The sequence below is a fragment of the Canis aureus genome, chromosome 24 (genome assembly GCF_053574225.1).
Source record: "Canis aureus isolate CA01 chromosome 24, VMU_Caureus_v.1.0, whole genome shotgun sequence".
In the NCBI taxonomy this organism is placed as follows: domain Eukaryota; kingdom Metazoa; phylum Chordata; class Mammalia; order Carnivora; family Canidae; genus Canis; species Canis aureus.
Window position 1 is genome coordinate 52,018,799 of NC_135634.1, and position 19,132 is coordinate 52,037,930.

General features: G+C 55.3%; 2 protein-coding genes across 12 annotated transcripts in view; one reads left to right on the forward strand and one right to left on the reverse strand.

Moving 5' to 3' along the window:
- Positions 1-19,132, forward strand: part of SNED1 (sushi, nidogen and EGF like domains 1) — an 83,342-nt gene that overhangs the window by 47,274 nt on the left and 16,936 nt on the right. For 8 of the 10 annotated variants that reach the window (XR_013363523.1, XR_013363526.1, XR_013363525.1 and 5 more), the window contains 10 exons: positions 6,618-6,731; positions 7,056-7,169; positions 8,112-8,225; positions 8,681-8,977; positions 10,336-10,519; positions 12,516-12,628; positions 13,331-13,612; positions 14,338-14,548; positions 14,627-14,709; positions 16,093-16,206. Coding sequence is in view for 4 of the 10 variants with exons in the window: in XM_077869547.1 (XP_077725673.1) it covers positions 6,618-6,731; positions 7,056-7,169; positions 8,112-8,225; positions 8,681-8,977; positions 10,336-10,519; positions 12,516-12,628; positions 13,331-13,612; positions 14,338-14,548; positions 14,627-14,709; positions 16,093-16,206 (1,626 nt within the window). In the remaining 6 variants the exon portion in view is untranslated. Of the gene's footprint in view, positions 1-6,617; positions 6,732-7,055; positions 7,170-8,111; positions 8,226-8,680; positions 8,978-10,335; positions 10,520-12,515; positions 12,629-13,330; positions 13,613-14,337; positions 14,549-14,626; positions 14,710-16,092; positions 16,207-19,132 lie in introns of those variants that run through there. The other 2 variants (XR_013363524.1, XM_077869550.1) reach the window with 2 other exon arrangements.
- Positions 1-19,132, reverse strand: part of MTERF4 (mitochondrial transcription termination factor 4) — a 47,201-nt gene that overhangs the window by 7,403 nt on the left and 20,666 nt on the right. The window contains exon 4 of one of the 2 annotated variants that reach the window (XM_077869555.1): positions 10,925-11,323. The exons of the other annotated variant lie outside the window; for it this stretch is intronic. Coding sequence (XP_077725681.1) covers positions 11,132-11,323 — 192 coding nt within the window. The 3' untranslated portion in view covers positions 10,925-11,131. Of the gene's footprint in view, positions 1-10,924; positions 11,324-19,132 lie in introns of those variants that run through there. 2 annotated transcript variants of the gene reach the window in all.

The following is a 19,132-nucleotide window of genomic DNA, read 5'->3' on the forward strand; positions in this document are numbered from 1 at the left end:
AGAATATTCCATAAGCAATAAGAGAAGGGAGAATTATTAAATATTGTAGGAAAGTTTGTAACTCTCTAAAAGGAGAGAAAAAAAACACAGAAAAAAAATGTGGCAGTTAAGATTATGATAGAAAAATGCAGACAAATATAAATGAGCTAAATTCTCCAAGTAAAAGACAGATTGCCAGATTTATTACAAAACAAAACAAGCTAGGGACACCTGGGTGGCTCAGTTGGTTAAGCATCCAACTCTTGGTTTTGGCTCTGGTTGTGATCTCAGGGTTGTGAGAGTAAGCCCCACATCAGGCTCCACACTCATGGGGGAGTCTGCTTGAGATTCTATCTCTCCAAATCCCTCTGCCCCGCTCCCTCCCTCTCCTTAAAATAAATAAATAAGTCTTTAAAAAAAAACAAGCTATCCTCTCTTAAAAGAAATATTCCTAAATGATAAGAACATAAGACAAAGTAAAAGTATGGAAAAAATATCAGGTGAATACAGATCAAAATAAAGCTGGTTTAGTTGCACTATTATCAGCCAAAACAGACTGTATGATGGAACACATCATTAAGGATGAGAGGGTCTCTTTCAATGATAATTGATTCAATTCACCAAGAAGATCATTATAAACATTCAAGCATCTAATACAAAAATGTAAATATATATAAAACAAAAATTAACAGACTACAGGAAGAAACTAACAGATTTGCCATTATACTAGGAAATTCTGAGCCACCTCTCTCTTTTTTTAAGAAAAGATTTTATTAAAAAAAAAAAGATTTTATTTATTCACTCATGAGAGATAGAGAGAGAGAGAGAGGCACAGACACAGGCAGAGGGAGAAGCAGGCTCCATGCAGGGAGCCCGACATGAGCCACCTCTCAATTCAGGTTAAGAAGAAAAAAAAAAAAATCACAAAAAGATTTGAAAAATGCAACTAACAATTTAAACTAATTTATTCTCTGAACACACAGAAAAAACCAAAGTTATTAACAGGAAGATAAATTTTAAATCTTCATGTTTAGTTATTTTTAAAGATACTTTGAAATAGCTTATGGATCAAAGAAGAAATATGAACAGTGACAAATTTTTAAATGAATGTTAATGATTATTTTCCATATAAAAACTTGTGTGATATAGCAAAAGCAGTGCTTCATGGGAACTTTAAGTGCATAGTTGGAAAAATTCAAAAATTAATGAATTAAATGTCTGAGTTCAGATGCTAGGAAAAGAAAAACTACCAATACAAAGAAAGTAAAAAAAAAAGGCAACACAAATAAGAGCCATAATTAACAAAACATACATTAAAAGTACAGAGAACACCAAAATTAGTTCTTTGAAAAGCCTATGGAAAGCGACAAACATATATCAACTGATCAAGAAAAATAAAGGGCACAAATAAAAAGCCTTATAAATTAAAAAGGTGACATAGATATAGCAGATATAGCAGAGATTAAAAAGATAATGAGAATACTATCAACTAGTCTATACAAGTAAATTCGAAACCTTAGGAGAAATGGACATAATACTCGCAGAAAAATATAACTTACTAAAAATGACTCAAGGAAATTTAGAAAGTCTACATAATCCTATAAATGTCTAAAGGAATTGAAGCAGTAGTTAAAGCACTTTTCCCCACAAAGAAACTCCAGGACCAATGTTACAGGTAAATTCTACCAATTGCCAAGAAACAGATCATTGTAGCATTATACAGGCTCTTCCAAAGAATAGAAAATAAAGAATATGTGCCAAACTATTCTGTGAGGCTGGTATAACCTTGATACCAACACCAGATATGGACAGTTGGAGAAAGTAAAATTACGGATGTGTTAAACATGAGTATAGATGCAGAAATTCAATGGTCTGTAAAGACTATATATACCAATATCAAGCTAAATTGTTGCAAGAATAGTTTGATATTAGGAAAACCTGCTATATTAACCAATTGAAGGAGAAAACGCATATAAGTATCTCAATAAATGAATAAGCATTTGACAAAATTTATACCCTTTGTGAAATAAATTCTCACCAAATAAGGAATGAAAACGTACTTCCTTACCGGATAAAAATAACATCACACATACATACACATGCACATACACATATCTAGTACCATGTGGTATAAAATATATAGGATTTATTGGAGGAAAAATTTAAAAAGGAGAACCAGCAGAGCCCACATAATCCCTGAAGGATGCATCATCCCACAGAGAGGTGTGCTTTAGGCCAGGCAGCGCCAGACTAGTCACACTTTGTGTAGCCAAGCAATAACACTTCACACATTTATAGAGAAAGTACAGGCTACATCAAGAGAGCTGTGGAACAATGAGTCTCCTGATCCTTGTAATACAGAAACAGGATCTGGAATTCAATGCCTGTGCTTCTGTGGATCTGACTCAGTCATGCTGAGCTACCAACAGTGGGAAGGAAATCAGCCTCTGAGGCAGTTTTACTGTGCCCCTCTACTCAAACTTCAAATAAATATTATCCTAAACAGAAAGACATTCCTCTTAAAACTGGGGACAAGCAGGAGAGCCTGAGTGGCTCAGCTGGTTAAGAGCCCAATTCTTGATTTTAGATCAGGTCACGACCTCAGGGTTGTGAGATCAAGCCCCATGTTGGGCTCCACACTGGGGCATGAAGCCCACTTAAGATTCCCTCTCTCTCACTCTTCCTCTAAACCCTACCCACCTCTCTCTCTCTTACAAGCAATGGGGACAAGGATGCCCACTGTCACTAAAACTCATCAATATTACATTGGAAGTACTAGCCAATGCAGTAAAGTAAGAAAAAGAAATTAAAATCATGAAACTATGAAAGTAGAAATAAGAAGGTCAGTATTTGTAGCTGATATGGTTGTCTTTAATCTAGAAGCAAATTACTGAAAATGATAGGAAATGTAATGTTTAGTGGATACAGGTTATTATAACAAAATTGCATTTTAATATATCAACAATTAGAACATGTAATTATAAAAGACATATTCAGTGAAAATCAATGAAACCAAAAGCTAAAGCTGGTTCCTTGAAAAGTTCAAAAAAATTGATAAACTTCTAGTTAGACTAACAAGAAATTTTAAAAAAGAGAAATTAGCCATATCAGAATGAAAGAGAAGACATCACTAAGGATCCTGCCACCATTTAAAGGACAAGGAAGAGACACCATGAACCACTTGAGGCCAATGTATCTAGCAACTTAAAGAAAAGGGATAAATACCTTGCAAGACACAAATTACCAGAAATATACAGAAGAAAAAACAGAAAATATGAATAGCCCCATATCTATTAAAGAATTTTAATTTCTAAATAAAAACCTTCTGAAAGAAAATGGCAAGACAGGATTACTTCACTGATGAATTCTATCAAACACTGAAGAAAAGAAACTAACCTTATACAAGCTTCTTCCGAAAATAAAGGAGGAAGAGCGCTTATCGATTCATTTTGAGACTAGTATTGCTTTGATACCAAAACAAGACAGAGATGTTATTTTTTTTCTAATGAAATTAGGGTGGTTCAGGTGGTTAAGCACCAACTCTTGATCTCAGCTCACGTCTTGATCTCAGGGTCAGGAGTCCAACCCACATTGGGCTCCACACTGGGTGCAGAGCCTACTTAAAAAAAGAAAGAAAGGAAAAATGAAATTATAGACTAATATTCCTCACGAACATAGACATAAGAATCCTAACAAAGTATTACTAAGTCAAACCCATTATTACATAAAATGGATAACGTATCATGACCAACTGGGATTTATCTCAAGAATACAGGTTGGTTTAACACTTGAAAATCAGTAATTATAAGGATATAAAGGAGAAAACCATACGATCATTTCAACAGATGCAAAAAAATCATTTGAAAATATTCAACTACTATTTAAAACTCATAATAAACTAAGAGTAGATAGAAGGGAAGGTCTTTAACCTGATGAAGAGTATCCATGAAACAGCAGCCAACAAAATACTTCATGTAACGTACTGCTATAATTGGTAATAAGGCAATGTGTCCATTTCACTGGTTCCTTCCTGCATTGTCCTGGACGTCCCAGACAGGGCCACAGACAATAAAAGGAAACAAAAGTCACATCTACTGGAAGGAAGATTACATGGTCATGCACATCGGAAAACCTAAGAGATTCTACAAAAAAAACTTAAGCAAATTTAAGTGAGTCCCAGGACAGGGACAATATATAGAACCTTAATATTTTCATAGTCTAGCAGTAAACACCTGGAAAATAAAATAAAATGAACAATATTATGTATAATAGAATCAAAAATATAAATGTTTATATGTGTGAAACAAATCATACATATAAATGTAAAAGCTAAAACTATAAACTTCTAAAAGAACATATGAGACCGTCTTTACGACAGCTGGAATAAAATGGTTATACATCCAGAAAAATATTACCTTGTTCTGTACTTTTGACTACACATAAGAATTCGTTCCAGATTAAGAACTTAAATGTTTTTCTAAAACTATAAAATTAAAAAACAAAAAAAATAAAAAATAAAACTATAACATTTTATATGGAAAATATAGGTATCTTTTTGGCCTTGAGATAAGGAAAGATTTTTTAAGCCACAAAAAAAAAAAATCACTAACTATCAAAGAAAGAAATGTACAAATTTGACTATATAAGAATTAGAAACTTAAAATCATCAGCCCTAAGGAAGAAAGTGGGATATAAGGTACAAACTAGGAAAATATATATACATATATTCATATAACCAGTCATATATACATATATATGTATATATTCATATATATGTGACTGGTTTTGAGTATAAAGAACTCCATGAATCAATAAGAAAAGAATCATCACTCCAATAGGAAAATTGGCAAAACACATGAGTAGGCCTTTCACAGAAGAGGAGATAATAAAGCCAACAAAAATAAAGAGAAATATTAGTAATCAGTGAAATGCAAATCAAAAGAACAGTGAGGTACATTCAGCCGACAAAACTGCAGAAGTCTAAAAAGCCATCTACTGGTGGTAATGGGGATCAACGGGGTTTCTTATAAATTGCTAGCCGGAGTGTAACTTGATACAGATGCTTTGAAAAGGGTTTGGTAATCTGCTGGTCCAGTTGACCATGCACTGTGTCCCAGAGATTCCCCTTCTAGGTTCAAATCTAAGAAAATGTGCCCATTTATACCAGGAGCTATGAAAGGAAATAGAAGTCTTTTTGAAAATAGTAACAAGAAAGTCTAAGACCAACCCAAATGCCCACCAAAGCCAAGAACGGATAGAAGATGGTCCAGTCACACTGTGGATTCTACTACTGTCATGTTCACAGCAGTGACCCACAGAGACCCACGCACCATGGAGAAACCCCATCAACACGACTTTGAGAGACGGGGACATAGATCATAATATCCTATTACTAAAATTCATAAATAGCAAAAACAAAACCATACATTGTTTAGGTAATTCATAACAATCAAAATACCAAGGAGGCAAAGAGATCATAACCCCGGAAATCCCCATCACAGGGGCTGGGAAAGTGCCCGTGACCAGATGAGCCAGTGAGCATTCTGGCTCCTGGGGGTCATTACTCACCACCATTCATTTACTCAGTTACCTTTAAGCTTTAAAATTAAACTTTTCTAAATTGAACGTACTGAATTCCAGAGCACAACTCCCAGTTTAAAGCGGAAAATGAGCCCGTGGCAAATACTCTAGAATGAAGGGCTCGGACCCCAGGGGAAAGGCACTGGTTTCCTTGGTGGTTGCTGTGTAGGAGCAGCGGCTGCGACACCCCTGGAGTTGGTCCTGCTCGGCCTCTGGGGCCCTCAGGGTCATGATGAGCAGCCCCGGTGCTGGGCCCTCCCACCGCTTCCTCTCCAGGGTGCCCTGCCCTATCTCGGCCACTCCAAGCTCCGAGGGGTGCTGCAGGATTGTGTCCGGCTCCCCAGAACAAACCTAGCTTGTGTCCATCTTATTTGGCTTGAAGCCGCTCACTGGGCCCCCGCCCCTGCCTCCGCTGTGTTCCTGGGGTCTCTCCTGGTGACTGCGCATCTGGGCTCCCCACTGGAAGGTGATGACTGCCTATCCCAGCCGTGCCTGAGCCCCCTGTGCGCTGGGCAAGACTGCAGGGCGCAGCTCCAGCCGCCCCCACCCCACCCCAGGCGGTGCTGAGCCTGCCCTGATTAGGGACATCTCAGGCTCCACCTCCCCAGAGACACTGACCTCCTCCTGCCTTCTGCAGCCTCTGCCTAGGGGCAGACAAGTTGGGGTGGAGGCAGTCACAGCCCGGACTCCTGGCCCTATGCTCCAAGCCACCAGAGGGAGGGGAGGCCTGCGGGGCACGCTGGTGGACAAGCCAGTGACCCCACTCACCTGGGTAGGGCTCTACACCTGGAGACAGCGATGATGCCCCGGGGAGGGCCAGGCCGCCAGAAACCTGGGCAGTGAAATGCTGGGGTGATCTGGAGGTGGGGCCTTTGTCGGGCAGACGATGGGGAGGGTGGGGAGGGTAGGGGTCAGGCTGAAGCCTCAGGGCACAAGTGAAATCCCGGGGGCTATGGAGGCCTCAGAGGTCCTCGCAGAGCCCACGCAGGGCCCACGCAGGGCCGTGCAGCCTCCTGTCCTGTCTCTGCAGAGGCGAAGAAGTGCCCCTGTCTCTGCAGAGACAGACGAGTGCCAAGCGCAGCCCTGCAGAAACGGAGGCTCCTGCAGGGACCTCCCGGGGGCCTTTGTGTGCCAGTGCCCTGCGGGCTTCACTGGAGTCCACTGCGAGACAGGTAGGGCTGTGCTTGGGTGGGTCCCCGAGTGGCTGGGCCCTCACCCACGCTCCTGATGCCCTGGACATACCTGTTTTCAACAAGCATAGACCCTGGGCCACTGAGATGCAGAGGGAAGAGGCTGCACCCCTGGCCCAGCTGGACAAGCCGCCCAGAGGGAGGGAGCGGGGTGGGGGGAGCTCAGAGGCGGAGGGGCATTTCCCCGGCACCCCCGCCCCGCCCCCTGCATCTCTCCTCGATCCCCTTCCCTTCTTCCCGCTGTCCTCTCCTCCCTCCCCCAGACACCCCCTTGCGGCTCTGGCCGACTCTCTGGGTGTTCTCCAGAGGTGGATGCGTGCCACTCCAGCCCCTGCCAGCACGGAGGCCGGTGCGAGAACGGTGGCGGGGCCTACCTGTGCGTCTGCCCGGAGGGCTTCTTCGGCTACCACTGCGAGACAGGTAGGGAGGCAGGTGGCAAGCCTGGCTCCAGCTCCGGGGGCCCCTGGCTTCTGCTGGGTCCCCTGATGCCAGCTGCCCACGCCCGCACTCGCCCCTCCAGTGGCCTCACCTCACCCAGGAGCGGCGGGCGGGCGCCCGGCCAAGCCAAGCCAAGCTCACTGCAGCCCCCTCCCATCCCGGCGCCCCCTCTCCTTACACCTGGGAACTCCCCCACCCCCTTCCTCCTTCGCAGGACCTGCCACTCTTCCATCTGCTGGTCTCAGCCCTCCTCCTAGGACGGGTGTCCTGGGGGCACGTCCTGTTCTAGCCCCAACATGGGCTGGGCGTGCGGCACTCCGCTGCGGGGCCGTGAAGGCTGCGCTGGGGGTGAGGCCTCGGCCCAGGGACTGCAGGGCCTGGGAGCCAGGGCAGAGCACGGTGGGGACGGTGGGGACGGTGTGCAGCCACGGAGTCTCACTGCGCAGCTCGGGGTGGGTGCGGGCACACCCCGAGGACCAAGGTCAGTGGCTGCGGCGGTGACTGTTCGCCAGGGCTTCCCGCAGCTCCACAGGGGAGTTCAGGTCCCCTCGGTGCCAGAGCCCCCATGCAGGGGAGCCTGCGGAAGGCTGGTGCCCTTGGCCGCCTGGCTGCCTGCTGCCCCCCAGGAGGGGCCAGCACTGTGCTCATCCTGCCCCCACCCGTGAGTCACCGCCGGCCAGGCTACCTTGGAGCGGTGGGATGCCTGGCTCACACAGAAAGGCACACATGCCCAGCCTCGGGGTGGGCCTCTGGCAAGCCCCACATCGCCCCTCAGAGGGCGGCCCCTCCATCACCCCCAGATCGCTGCCTGTGATGGTGCCACCCACATCCACCCCAGACACACCCACACAGGAAGGGCGTGTTGCTCCTGAGAGCAAGGGTCCCGCTGGGCCCAGTGTTCACTAATACCCTCTTCTTCCCCAGTGAGTGACCCCTGCTTCTCCAGCCCCTGTGGGGGCCGCGGCTACTGCTTGGCCAGCAACGGGTCCCACAGCTGCACCTGCAAAGTGGGCTACACGGGCAAGGACTGCGCCAAAGGTGAGGTGGCAAAGGTGCCAACGTCGGGGCAGGGCCTCCCCTTATCCCCGAGGGTGCACAGAACCCCAGGGGACAGGCCGAAGTGCTGACCACCCCCGAGGGCAGGGCGCCCAGGTAGCCGCCTACCCAGGCTCTCCCTAAGAAGCAGGGAGGGGCATATAGCCCCCCAGGAAGCATAGTTACCTGTGTGCACACACTTGAGACACCCCACCCCCAGGACGGTAAAGGCGGTCACCTGTCCCCACACACCTGAGACCCCCCAGGAGGCTCTGGCCAGAGACCAAGTGAAGAGGTGCTTTGTGGGCAACAGGAGCAGGCTCCCCACCAGCAGTTGCTCCCCTCTGCCCCGGGGCTGCAGGCCCGAGAACCACCAGGTGAGACGTCTGACGTGGGCCAGGCTTCCACGGCTGACAGCTGACCACCCCCTTCCCTTGTTCTCGACTGAAACCCTGAAGAGCTCTTCCCACCAACGGCCCTCAAGGTGGAGCGAGTGGAAGAGAGTGGGGTCTCCATCTCCTGGCGTCCACCTGAAGGCCAGGCCGCCAGGCAGATGCTGGACGGCTACGCGGTCACCTATACTTCCTCGGACGGTGCCTACCGCCGCACAGACTTCGTGGACCGGAGCCGCTCCTCGCACCAGCTGCGGGCCCTGGCGGCCGGCAGAGCCTACAACATCTCCGTGTTCTCGGTCAAACGCAATGCCAACAACAAGAACGACATCAGCAGGCCGGTGCTGCTGCTCACCCGCACACGTGAGTGCCCACCTGGGTGTGCTGCTGCCTCCTGGAGAGGCACCGCGGCTCAGGAGTGAGGTGGGGGGTGGAGCGAGCTCCCTGGGAGGCACCTGCAAGGGCCGGCCCACGTCGGGCGCTGCTGAAGGGACAGGCAAGGGGCCCAGGGGTCACCTCAACACGCTGAGGGGAAGGCAACGACTCTGAGGGGTGGGGGGACGGGGTCCTGGCGGTGCTGCTGCACAGGAGGTGGACGCATGGTCCTAGGGAGCCCCTGGGGCCTTCACGGGCTTGTCTGCTCTGGGACCTACGGGGGAGGGCCCGGTCCTCCAGAGGGAGAAGCCAGTGGTGGGCAGAGGCCAGGGACCCTGGGAGACTGTGACAGGGGTGCTGGAGGCTGGAGGAAGGCACACGGACGGGGCAGTGGTCCCCGGGGCAGCACTGAGGGCCCGGGAGGGCAGCCAGTCGGGGGTCAGAGTGTGGCCAGCACACGGGGTCCCGCTCCCGCCACACCGGCTGCGGGCACAGGTCAGAGCAGGCAGGCAGGGCCAGCCACGGGGCACCGTGCAGCCAGTCAGCTGACCCACCAGCGGGGACTCAGGCTGCGTAAGGAGGGAGGCACGGAGAGGAGCTCAGTGGGGGAGGAAGGATGGCGCCTAGTGTCGCCTGCTGGCCAGAGCCAGACGCTGACCCAGGGACCCTGAGCGCCCAGTGAGAGGGGAGGTAAGAAGCTCAGGACAGGTGTGTGGTGGGGAAGGACGGCCAAGAGGCCCTGAGAATGCCCCTGGGCCAGCAGGACGAGCTGAGCAGGCCCGTGGGACACACTGTGCTCCGCCTGAGCTTGGCTTTAGGAAGAAGTGGCGTCCCTCCCCCTCCGCCGTCAGAGCGTGGTCTCCCCAGGAAACCAGGGTGGGAGGCGGACCGCCGCCCTATGGCCCGGGCTCCCCTCCCGGCTCCCGTGGCCTACCCAGACCCTTCCCCATGTAGCCCAGGACTGTCCCAGCCTCTGTCCTCCGTAGGCCCCAGCGTCGCCCACGTGTTCACTGTCAACGCACCCAAAACAGCCAGGGGAAAGGAGGAGGTCCCAGGGCCCATGTGTGTCCCAAGGGCCTGGCCCCACTGCCTGGCCAAACAGGGACCGCAGGCCTCTGGGGAGCCCGCGGCACCCCTCATCCCCGGCAGGAGTCCGTCCCATTGAGTAGTCTGCTGCGGCTGGAGGCTGCCGCCAGCAAGCCCAGGTGGGCCGGTGCCTCGCTAGGGCCCCCCTCTCGGAGACCCCCCAGCACCCTTCCTGAGCCCTGTCTCCTCGTCTCAAGCCCCTGCCCTCCCCTGGAGATGAGGAGGTGCCAGCATCAGCTGAGGGGCCCGTTGCCCCACAGGACCCCGCCCTGTTGAGGGCCTCGAGGTCACCAATGTGACAGCCAGCGCCATCTCAGTGCGGTGGGCTCTGCACAGGATCCGTCACGCTACCGTCAGCAGCGTCCGCCTGTCCATCCGGCACCCTGAGGCCCAGGAGGACCAGTCCACCGACCTGGACAAGAGTGTGGACAAGTTCACGTTCGGGTAGGAGCACAGGGCTGGCCTTCCCTTCCCTCGGGGCTCCGGGGCTTCCCTCACCCTGTGCCCCACCCCTGCCACTCCCGCCCGCCCAGCCTGCCTGGGGAAGCAGGGGTGCAGCTGCCCGAGCACCTGCCCCGCCCTGACAAGCAGAGCGCCCTGCCCGGCCCAGGCCCATCCCGCCCTGTCACAGGGCTGCAGACAGGTGTTGGAAAGGGCCCTCACAAAGCAGGGGGGTCGCGGCTCCTGCACAGACAGGCAGACCAAGCCACCGGTGAGCCACACAGGGGCCCCTATGAAAGGGAGACGCGGGCACCCCTACACTCCCCTTAAAGATCTATGTCGTTTAAATCGTATGTCAAAACCTTAAATGAGGCATAAAACATCTTACGCTTGAGTATTACAAATCAAATACAAACAAAACTACAAGGGACATACAACTCACACGACCACCTGTCATTGGTGGGGCTGAGGATGGAAGTCCACGCTGGAACGGCCTCCAGGGGAGGCTCGGCCTCCACGGCCTCCACCCACTTGGGTTGGTGCTGGCAGACGGGGGACGAGGAGGAGCACCGTGGGGGGCCCGGTGCCTGCAGACAAGCAGCTCCAGCTGAGGGGTCACCGGTGCCTCTGACAGCAGACGGGGTGCGGCGGGGGGTGGGGGGAGAGGCCGGCCACGTCCTGCCCAGAGCAGCACAGGCCGCAGCGTCGGGGAGGCGTCTGCCAGGCTGGTACCGCAGGGGCAGGGCCTCCACCCCCCGCACTGGAGCCGCCCCACAGCCGCATGTTTCCAGACCATGTTTTGCATGCCTGTTGGGTGGAAGCGAGACTTTGCTTTGTCTTTTAAGGGTTGCTGTGACTTCTTTTTTTTTTTTTTTTTTTAAGATTTATTTATTTATTTATTTATTTATTTATTTATTTATTTATTTATGGTAGACATAGAGAGAGAGAGAGAGAGGGAGGCAGAGACACAGGAGAAGGGAGAAGCAGGCTCCATGCCAGGAGCCCGATGTGGGACTTGATCCTGGGACTCCAGGATCACGCCCTGGGCCAAAGGCAGGCGCTAAACCGCTGAGCCACCCAGAGATCCCTTTTTCTTTTTTTTTTTTAAGGTTTTATTTATTTGACACAGAGAGAGCCAGAGAGCCCAAGCGGGGGGAGCGGCAGAGGGAGAGACAGAGGCAGAGGGAGAAGCAGGCTGTCCCTGAGCGGGCAGCCCAGCACAGGACTCGATCCCAGGACCCCAGGATCGTGACCTGAGCCCAAGGTGGACGCTCAACCACTGAGCCCCCCAGGCAGGCACCCCTGCTGGGATCTTTCTTGGTCAGCATCCTGCCTACTGCCAAAGAGCAGTGTGACAAAACACCTGAGGCCCTAGGTGGGCACTTGGTGATGGAGGCAGGGTCCCTGGGCCCACCCAGCTCGGGGACCTTGAGGGCCCCCCAGACTCCGTAGAGGCCGTGCCCCTGCTGGGGTTGGTGCAGCCCAGGGGAGGGGGGAGCAGGGAGCAGGGGGGAGCTCCCGGGCCCTCCCCGTGGGCTCACACAGGCCACGGTGTGGGGGAGTCTGTGGAGCCGCAACGCCCAGGGTACCCGCCGGGGTCGGTGCACGGGGTCCCTCTGCCCGCTGGAGACTCGGGTGCTCAGCCTGAACCACGCTGCTTGGGCGATGGCAGCGGCGGGGCCCTCTGACCCCTGAGGGTGCTGGGAGCCCTCCCGGGGGCCAGCCGGGGCGGGGGGGCCTGCGGGTGGACCCCCTTCTGCCCTGTGACTTCCAGTGCCCTCCTCTGGGCTCTCCTGCCTGAGGAGCAGCCCCTGCACCAGAGCCGTCCCAGGCCGGTGTGGGCCGTCCTTGCCGCTTGCCCTGTGCTAGACAGGCCAGGGAGGAGCTCGCCCCTGAGGAGCCCCAGCCCCGGTCCTTCTGGAGGCCAGCGAGGCCCCCTCAGGGCCTCACACCATGTCCCGCCTGCGTGGAAGGAGTCACAGTGGCCTCCGTCCCGCAGGGCCCTGCTGCCAGGAAGGAGATACGCCATCCGGGCGATTGCCCTCAGCGGGCTTGGGGGACACGAGCCTCCCACCGAGAGCCTGGCCTCGGCCCCGCTGCACGTGTGGACCCGTGAGTACAACGGCGTGAGCTCGGGTCGTGGGACCTGTGGGAGCTCTCACCTCCCCCCGCCCCACTCCTACCAAGTGTCTCCCCCTCGGGCGGCAGGGGGAGCAGGCTGCCCAGGAAGCCCCCTGCTTGGGTGTTCACACAGCACCCAGACGTCACGGCTCAGAAGCCAGAGGCCAGGGGGACGTGGGCAACTGCCCACACTGTCCACCCTCTGATCCTCATGGTATCTCGTGGGGAGGAGACCTGGCCCTCACCACCCCTCCCAGCCCAACGCACAGTGGCCCAGAGCGCGTGCTGTCCACACACACAACTGCGGACAGCCCCGGGGGGGTGGGGGGCAAGGGCAGGCTCAAGTCCTGGCCCTCACGCCCGGTGCTAGGACCCTGGCCATTCCCTCTCTGTCCCGGGGCAGGGTGCACAGGGCCAGGCTTAGGGAATCCAAAGGTGACCCCGCTGACAGACTGCGCAGGCAGGGGCCCCTGGGCGCTCCCAGGCAGCATTCTGGGGTGCCTGTGGGCCAGAGGACGTGCTGCTGCCCCCGAGCCGCTGCCACGCCCCTCCACGCCATCCTCTAGGACTATAGGGTTGTCCATAATGACCAAACTGGGCTTCACGTGAGACTTCAACAGATCTTTAAACCTGGTGGTAGCACAAGACCCCTCTGGCCCCTTTCACCTCCCTCCCCCGCTCCGTGCCTATCAGGGCCCCTGCCACCAGCAAACCTGACGGCTGCCAGAGTCACAGCCACCTCTGCCCATGTGGTCTGGGACACCCCCACTCCAAACACCTTGCTGGAGGCGTACGTCATCAACGTGACCACCAGCCAGAGCACCAAGAGCCGCTATGTCCCCAACGGGAGGCTGACATCCTACACAGTGCGGGACCTGATGCCAGGACGGCGGTACCAGCTGTCGGTGACCGCCGTGCAGAGCGCAGAGGGCGACCAGCTGCACAGCGACCCTGCCCACCTCTACATCATCACCTGTACGTACAGTGCTGCAGGGACCGCGGGGAGGGGACGGCCACGTGGCCAGGCCTGGGGTCTGGCCAGGACTGTCGGGGCCGTGAGGGCGGCCCATCCCCGGGTGCTCACTGCGGGCCCCCAGGAGGACAGCAGCCTGGGCTGCCCTCCTTGGGGTGTGGACCCGCACCCGGCACAGGCGACACTGTCCCAGGGACATCAGACAGCCTCAAAGCAGGACTGTGCTAACACAGGAGAATGTGGGGTGTGGAAATCGGTGGGAAAGAAGGACTCACGGCCGGTTAGTGTTGCCTCAGTGCAGGCTCAGTGCAGTCTCAGAGGCCCAGGATGGCCGGGAGGGGAGGCCTGGGAGAGGCAGGGACCAACAGCTCAGGAGCGCGGAGCCCCGGGCCACCCCGAGGACGTGGTCTGCTCCCCAGTGCGCGGGAGGCCCGCACGACCCTGCAGACGAGGTGCTGTGGAAGACGGTGCTCCCCCGGCGCGGATGCTGCAGGGAGGGTGACAAGTGAAAAGAGCGAGCAGGGAGGTGGACAGCGGCTGGGGCAGAACAGAGCCCCCGAGGGCAGACACACGGGCCCTCGCAGGAGGCACAGTTAGGGCCGGGGACGCCCGGGCACGGGGGCCTGGGAGCCTCTCCGAGGCCCTGTCGGGTCCAGGCCGTGCCTGCAGGGGGTGGGCAGGGAGCGGGGCCTGCCGTGGGCCTTGGGGCTGCGCTCACCGCCTGCAGGGCTCCGTCCCAGGGACCGGGCGGGCGCAGCCTCGGGCAGCCAGCCGCTCCTCCCACCCCCTGCAGCCGCGAGGGACGGCGCCGACAGACGCTGGCACAGGGAGGGGCTGCATCCCCGGGTGCTCCGGAACAGACCGCCGCCCGCGCGCCTGCCGGAGCTGCGCCTGCTCAGTGACCGCGACGCGCCTGAAACCCAGACCCCGGCCCCCAGGTGCGGCCTGGGCCATCCCCCGGAGCGCGCCGTCCGGGCCCCCGCTCGCCCGGTGACCCGTGCTGACTCCCTCGGCAGGTTCTCGGAGCTGGTGGACGGCAGAGGGCGAGTGAGTGCCAAGTTTGGGGGCTCGCCTGGCAAATCGGTCACCGTGAGATCGCGTGAGTGCCCCGGCCAGCCCCAGGGGCCTCGCTGCCCCGTCTTCTGCCCCCGTCCCCAGTGCAATGAGGGACGAGGCCCCTCCCACCGCCCCCACCAGGGACGCGGCGCAGCTCAAGGCCCTCACACCTTCACGGGCTCACGCGCCTTCCCCACACAGCGGAATGGGGTGAAGCACGGGCTGCTCTGGGGTGCGGGGTCAGAAGGAGGTCCGAGGAGGCCCAGTGCAGATTAGGGAGCAGGGAGCGGGAGAGCACGGCACCACCTAAGTCCCTGCTGCTGGACGCGAGGTCCTTGGACCAGCACCACCAGCCTCGCCCGGGGGCTTCTAGAAGCGCAGGACCCCACCCAGAGGGAGCCAGGACCACACCTCCTCCTGTCACAGTAAGAGATCCCGGGTTCAGATCCTGCTCGGCCTGGACTAAGGGGACCACCTGTGACAGACCAGCGGGCAGCGTGGTGTAGCAGGAGGGGTAGGCCAGGAATCTGTCTGCGGCACGTCTCCCCCAAGACTGTGGCCCAGCAGGCCAGGAGCTACATGCCCACTGGCTGCCCCCGCCCTGAAGGCTCTCGGGACCCGAGGCAGGGCAGCCTGGGCCTCGTCCTCACCTGTAAACCAGGTCCTGTTCTCATGATTCCCTGGAACAGACCTTAATCACCAGCGTAGTGAGATTTTTCAACCAACACCAGCATTCCCAGGCCAGGCAAGTAAAGGGTCGATGATGAGCGGGTGGGGACGTTGCAGTTCGAGAGACCCACAGAGGAGCAACAGAGGGGCTCACTGGACACGGGGAGCAGGCAGGTGTCTGGGAAGCTGGGCTGTGACCAGACACCCTCCTAAAGCCACAGGAGCGGATGTAGAAGCCCAGGCACACAGGCAGAGACACTGCAGTGAAGCTGATTTGCATATAGGGTTGGCCAAGTGCAAGGTCTGCCTGAGGGGAGATGCAGGGAGAGGCTGTGACACAGCCCCTGGGAAGCAGGGGTGGGGGGTGGGAGAGTGGACAGTGGAATTTGGCCCTAAGGACAATCCAGCATCAGCCACCCAGAGGGACAGGGCCACTGGCTCAGATAGGACATTCAGCCCAGCCCCTGGTGACCTTCACCAAAGCAGCTCAGGTTCAGCGGAGGGTCAGGGCTGGTCCCTACCTGGAGAAAAGCTGTCCCACTGGAAGCAGCGCTGGGCCCGTGGGACTCGGTGCCCCCGGGGTGGGGACGGCCAGCAGGTGAGTGGGCACCATGGTCTCACCACACCGAGCCCTCGGCATGACAATCCCTATACCCCCAGGGAGAGACGCAGCTCGAGAAGGTGGCCCAAGAACAATCCTGGGCCCGAGGCAGCAGGCTGTGGGGTCAGCACGCTGGGCCGTTCTGATTTCTCCTAGAACCCACGGCTGTGGTGCAGCTTGAGAACACGGAGGAGGCCCCCAAGCAGGTGCCTGAGCAGGTCAGCCTGGCCCTCCAGCTGCCCGAACATGGCAGCGACAAGGACGTGGCAAGTAAGTCAGCAGGAGCGGACTTTCAGAGCTAAGCACCCGGGGGGCAGGGGGAGCCTGAAGGGCCAGCAGGTAGGGGAAGGCACCCGTCATGAAGACGTGGGAGGTATAGAGCTGCCCGAGGGACAGCCAGGTGCGCCACCCTGGACAGGCTGGGGTGAGCCACGGGGAACCAGCCTGGGGAGCCCACCCACCCAAACTACCCAGGTCTGCCCGGGAGGGACTGGGCCTCCATTGTGGAGATGGCCCCTCCTTCCCTCCACATAGAGCTGGGTCACCCCCTGCCTCTCCACAGAGGAGCACGTCCAGCAGGATGTGGCAGTCATGGAGCGGCGCCGCTGAGCGTGCTCCAGATGGAGTATCGCCGGGCAGGCCCACCCAGCAAGGCCTTGCTGATGACACAGGGCATGGGCCTGTCTGGTGAGGCCCGGCCCTGCAGGGTGCGGGGCGCTCCTGCAGGACGTTCTTACAGGGCATTGCCCCCTGGGCAGCCCCAGCAGGCACGTGTTCCTTACACCGCTCAGGCCCTGGCCCTGCCTTCCCTCCTCATTCTGACCCCCGGGGCTCTGTCCCTCCCCAGGGACCCAGGGGTTCAGACTGTGCTCACCCGCCAGCCAGACCCCAAGGAAGGCAGGGACTCGCGAAGGGTAAGCCAAGTGCCCAGGATGCCCCCGAGGGCACATCTCACCTGCAGACCTGCCCCAGGCTGCCCAAGGACACCTGCACGAATGCCTACGCCAGAGGGCCTGTTGGCACATGGTGACATGGTGGCCCGACTACGGCCCCAGTTGAGCAGGCTCCCGTCCAGGGGTGAGGCCCGGGGCTGCCGCCAGCTCTGGGGAGCACTGAGTCGGATGTAGCCAGGCAGTGATTCTGCTAGTGAAGGTGGGGTTCAGAGTGAGGACACACATGTTGCTGTTGCTTCCTCAGTGAGAAAAGCACCCATTTCCTCAGAGGCTCCGTGTTACGTTAGCCCTTTCCAGTATCAGACGTTTCATTTCCTAAGCTCAGGAACTAGTGGATGTGATTACCTGCCCTGGCTCCCTTCTGAAGGAAAGAGTCAAGGTGGCACCAGACTGGCCCCAGATGTCACTGCAGTCTGCAGTGTTTGCTACCCTGAGGTATGCAGGCTGGCCGGGGTAGGGCAGAAGTGATTTTAGGTGATAAAGAGGGAAAAAAATCATTAATGGTCCCCTGGGTGCACAAAGTGAATCATGTTTTTTTGTTCCTGTTACATCTGTAACGGGTGCATGACAAGCCCCTTCTATTTAGTAAGTTAGCTTCTGCTGCGAGGATGGCCTTAGATCTGGAACCCAGCCCGTAACCTGTATCTTGCTGTGGTCCCCCCAGTTAGCCTGGAGCCTGGATTCTGTACTCACAGTCCCTTCGCTCTGCTGCAGGGTGGGCGGTGGGGAGGGATCTCAGCGCATATCCACGTGGGTCTGAGCAGCTGCAGGTTTTTTGTTGTAAGCTGACTGACCTGCTGTGCACAGCCGCCCCGACTTGTGTGCTCACCCCGCGTCTGCAGTGAGGCTGGTCAGTGCTGTTGAGTGGCCGCAGCTCACTCTCCCCACTGAGCATCTGGCCTGTGGGTGACTTCACCATGGCCTCGTCCACTCCGCTCACACAGCGCCTGTGTCTGGCTGTTATCAGCAAGCGCCACTATGCTGTTCTTACACACGTCTTCTGGCACATGTGCGAGAGTACAAACGCTGGGGCTTGGGATGTGTGGAAGCCCGAATCACAAGAGAACACTAAGTTGTTTTCTAAGTGAGGACATCAGTTTACACTCCTTCCATCTGCGATCAAGACACGTGGTGAACCCAGTCTCTCCAGAACCTACCTTGCTGGGGTTCCAGGTCGTGCCAGCAGCATGGGTGTGAAGTGCACCCCTTGGGATCTGGACTTCCATCTCTTGAATACTGAAAGGTCAAGCACTTTTCGTTCATTCATTCAAAGTGGACTCTGGGTCCACTGCTCTGTTGCAATGTTTGGACTCCGTGGAGCCAACACTAGGGATTTCAGCGGCCCTATCTTTGGTAAGGCTCGCTGTCCCGCAGTGCCCACCTGCCCTTGGTCCTGTACATTTCTAGAAAAGTTTATAATCAGCTTATCCCATCAGAGTTCTTGTTGGTACTTTACCTGGCCAAATTTCTGAGGCCCCATCTGCCTGGAAATACTCTTAGTATAGCACTCACACTTGAAGGGTAAACTGAGTGGCTCAAAGGTCCTCTACCTTCAGCTCTTCAAACATTAGTGCCCTGTCCTCTTCTGAGCAGTACTGCTGACAGTGGGTGTCAGTCTTGTTCTTGTCTCCTTGTAGTGTGTCTGCTCATTTTCCCTGGAAGCTGTTACACTCTTCTTTTTCATGGAAAGTAGGATCCCCAGAGAGCCCTAGATACCCACAGAGCACAATTAACACTCTTGATTGGCATTTCCTCATCAAGCATCTCTCCGGGTTAGGGCCACACATTTGAGCTCCAAGGGGAAGCTCATGGAGAAGAGGAGGGTCCCTAAGATTGTAACCTGCCACCATGGGGATCTGGAGTGGACGCTGAGGCTAGTCTAATCTTCCTGTTTTCTTCAAATTCTCATGCCAGCAGGGCTTTGGAACTCTCCTGGTTTTATCCCCTGGACACCAGAGAGAGAAGCAGGCAGTTTCTATCTCTGGGCGGTAGCAGGCAAGGGCAGAACTTAAACTTCTTTACTCTGCAACTTACTGTCACATAGGAGCACCCACTGCCACCACCCCAGACTGCAGCCATATTTCTGTTCCCCATCCTGTTCACAACAGCCATTTCTCTATCTTTATTTAATGTGTATGTGTATCACGATAAGCTCAGGATTCAGTAGGCAGTGCCCTGGTAAAAACCCCACTGCTGCACAAACTGCAGGCGTAAGGCTTCAGGTGCCCAAGAATGGAATGAAT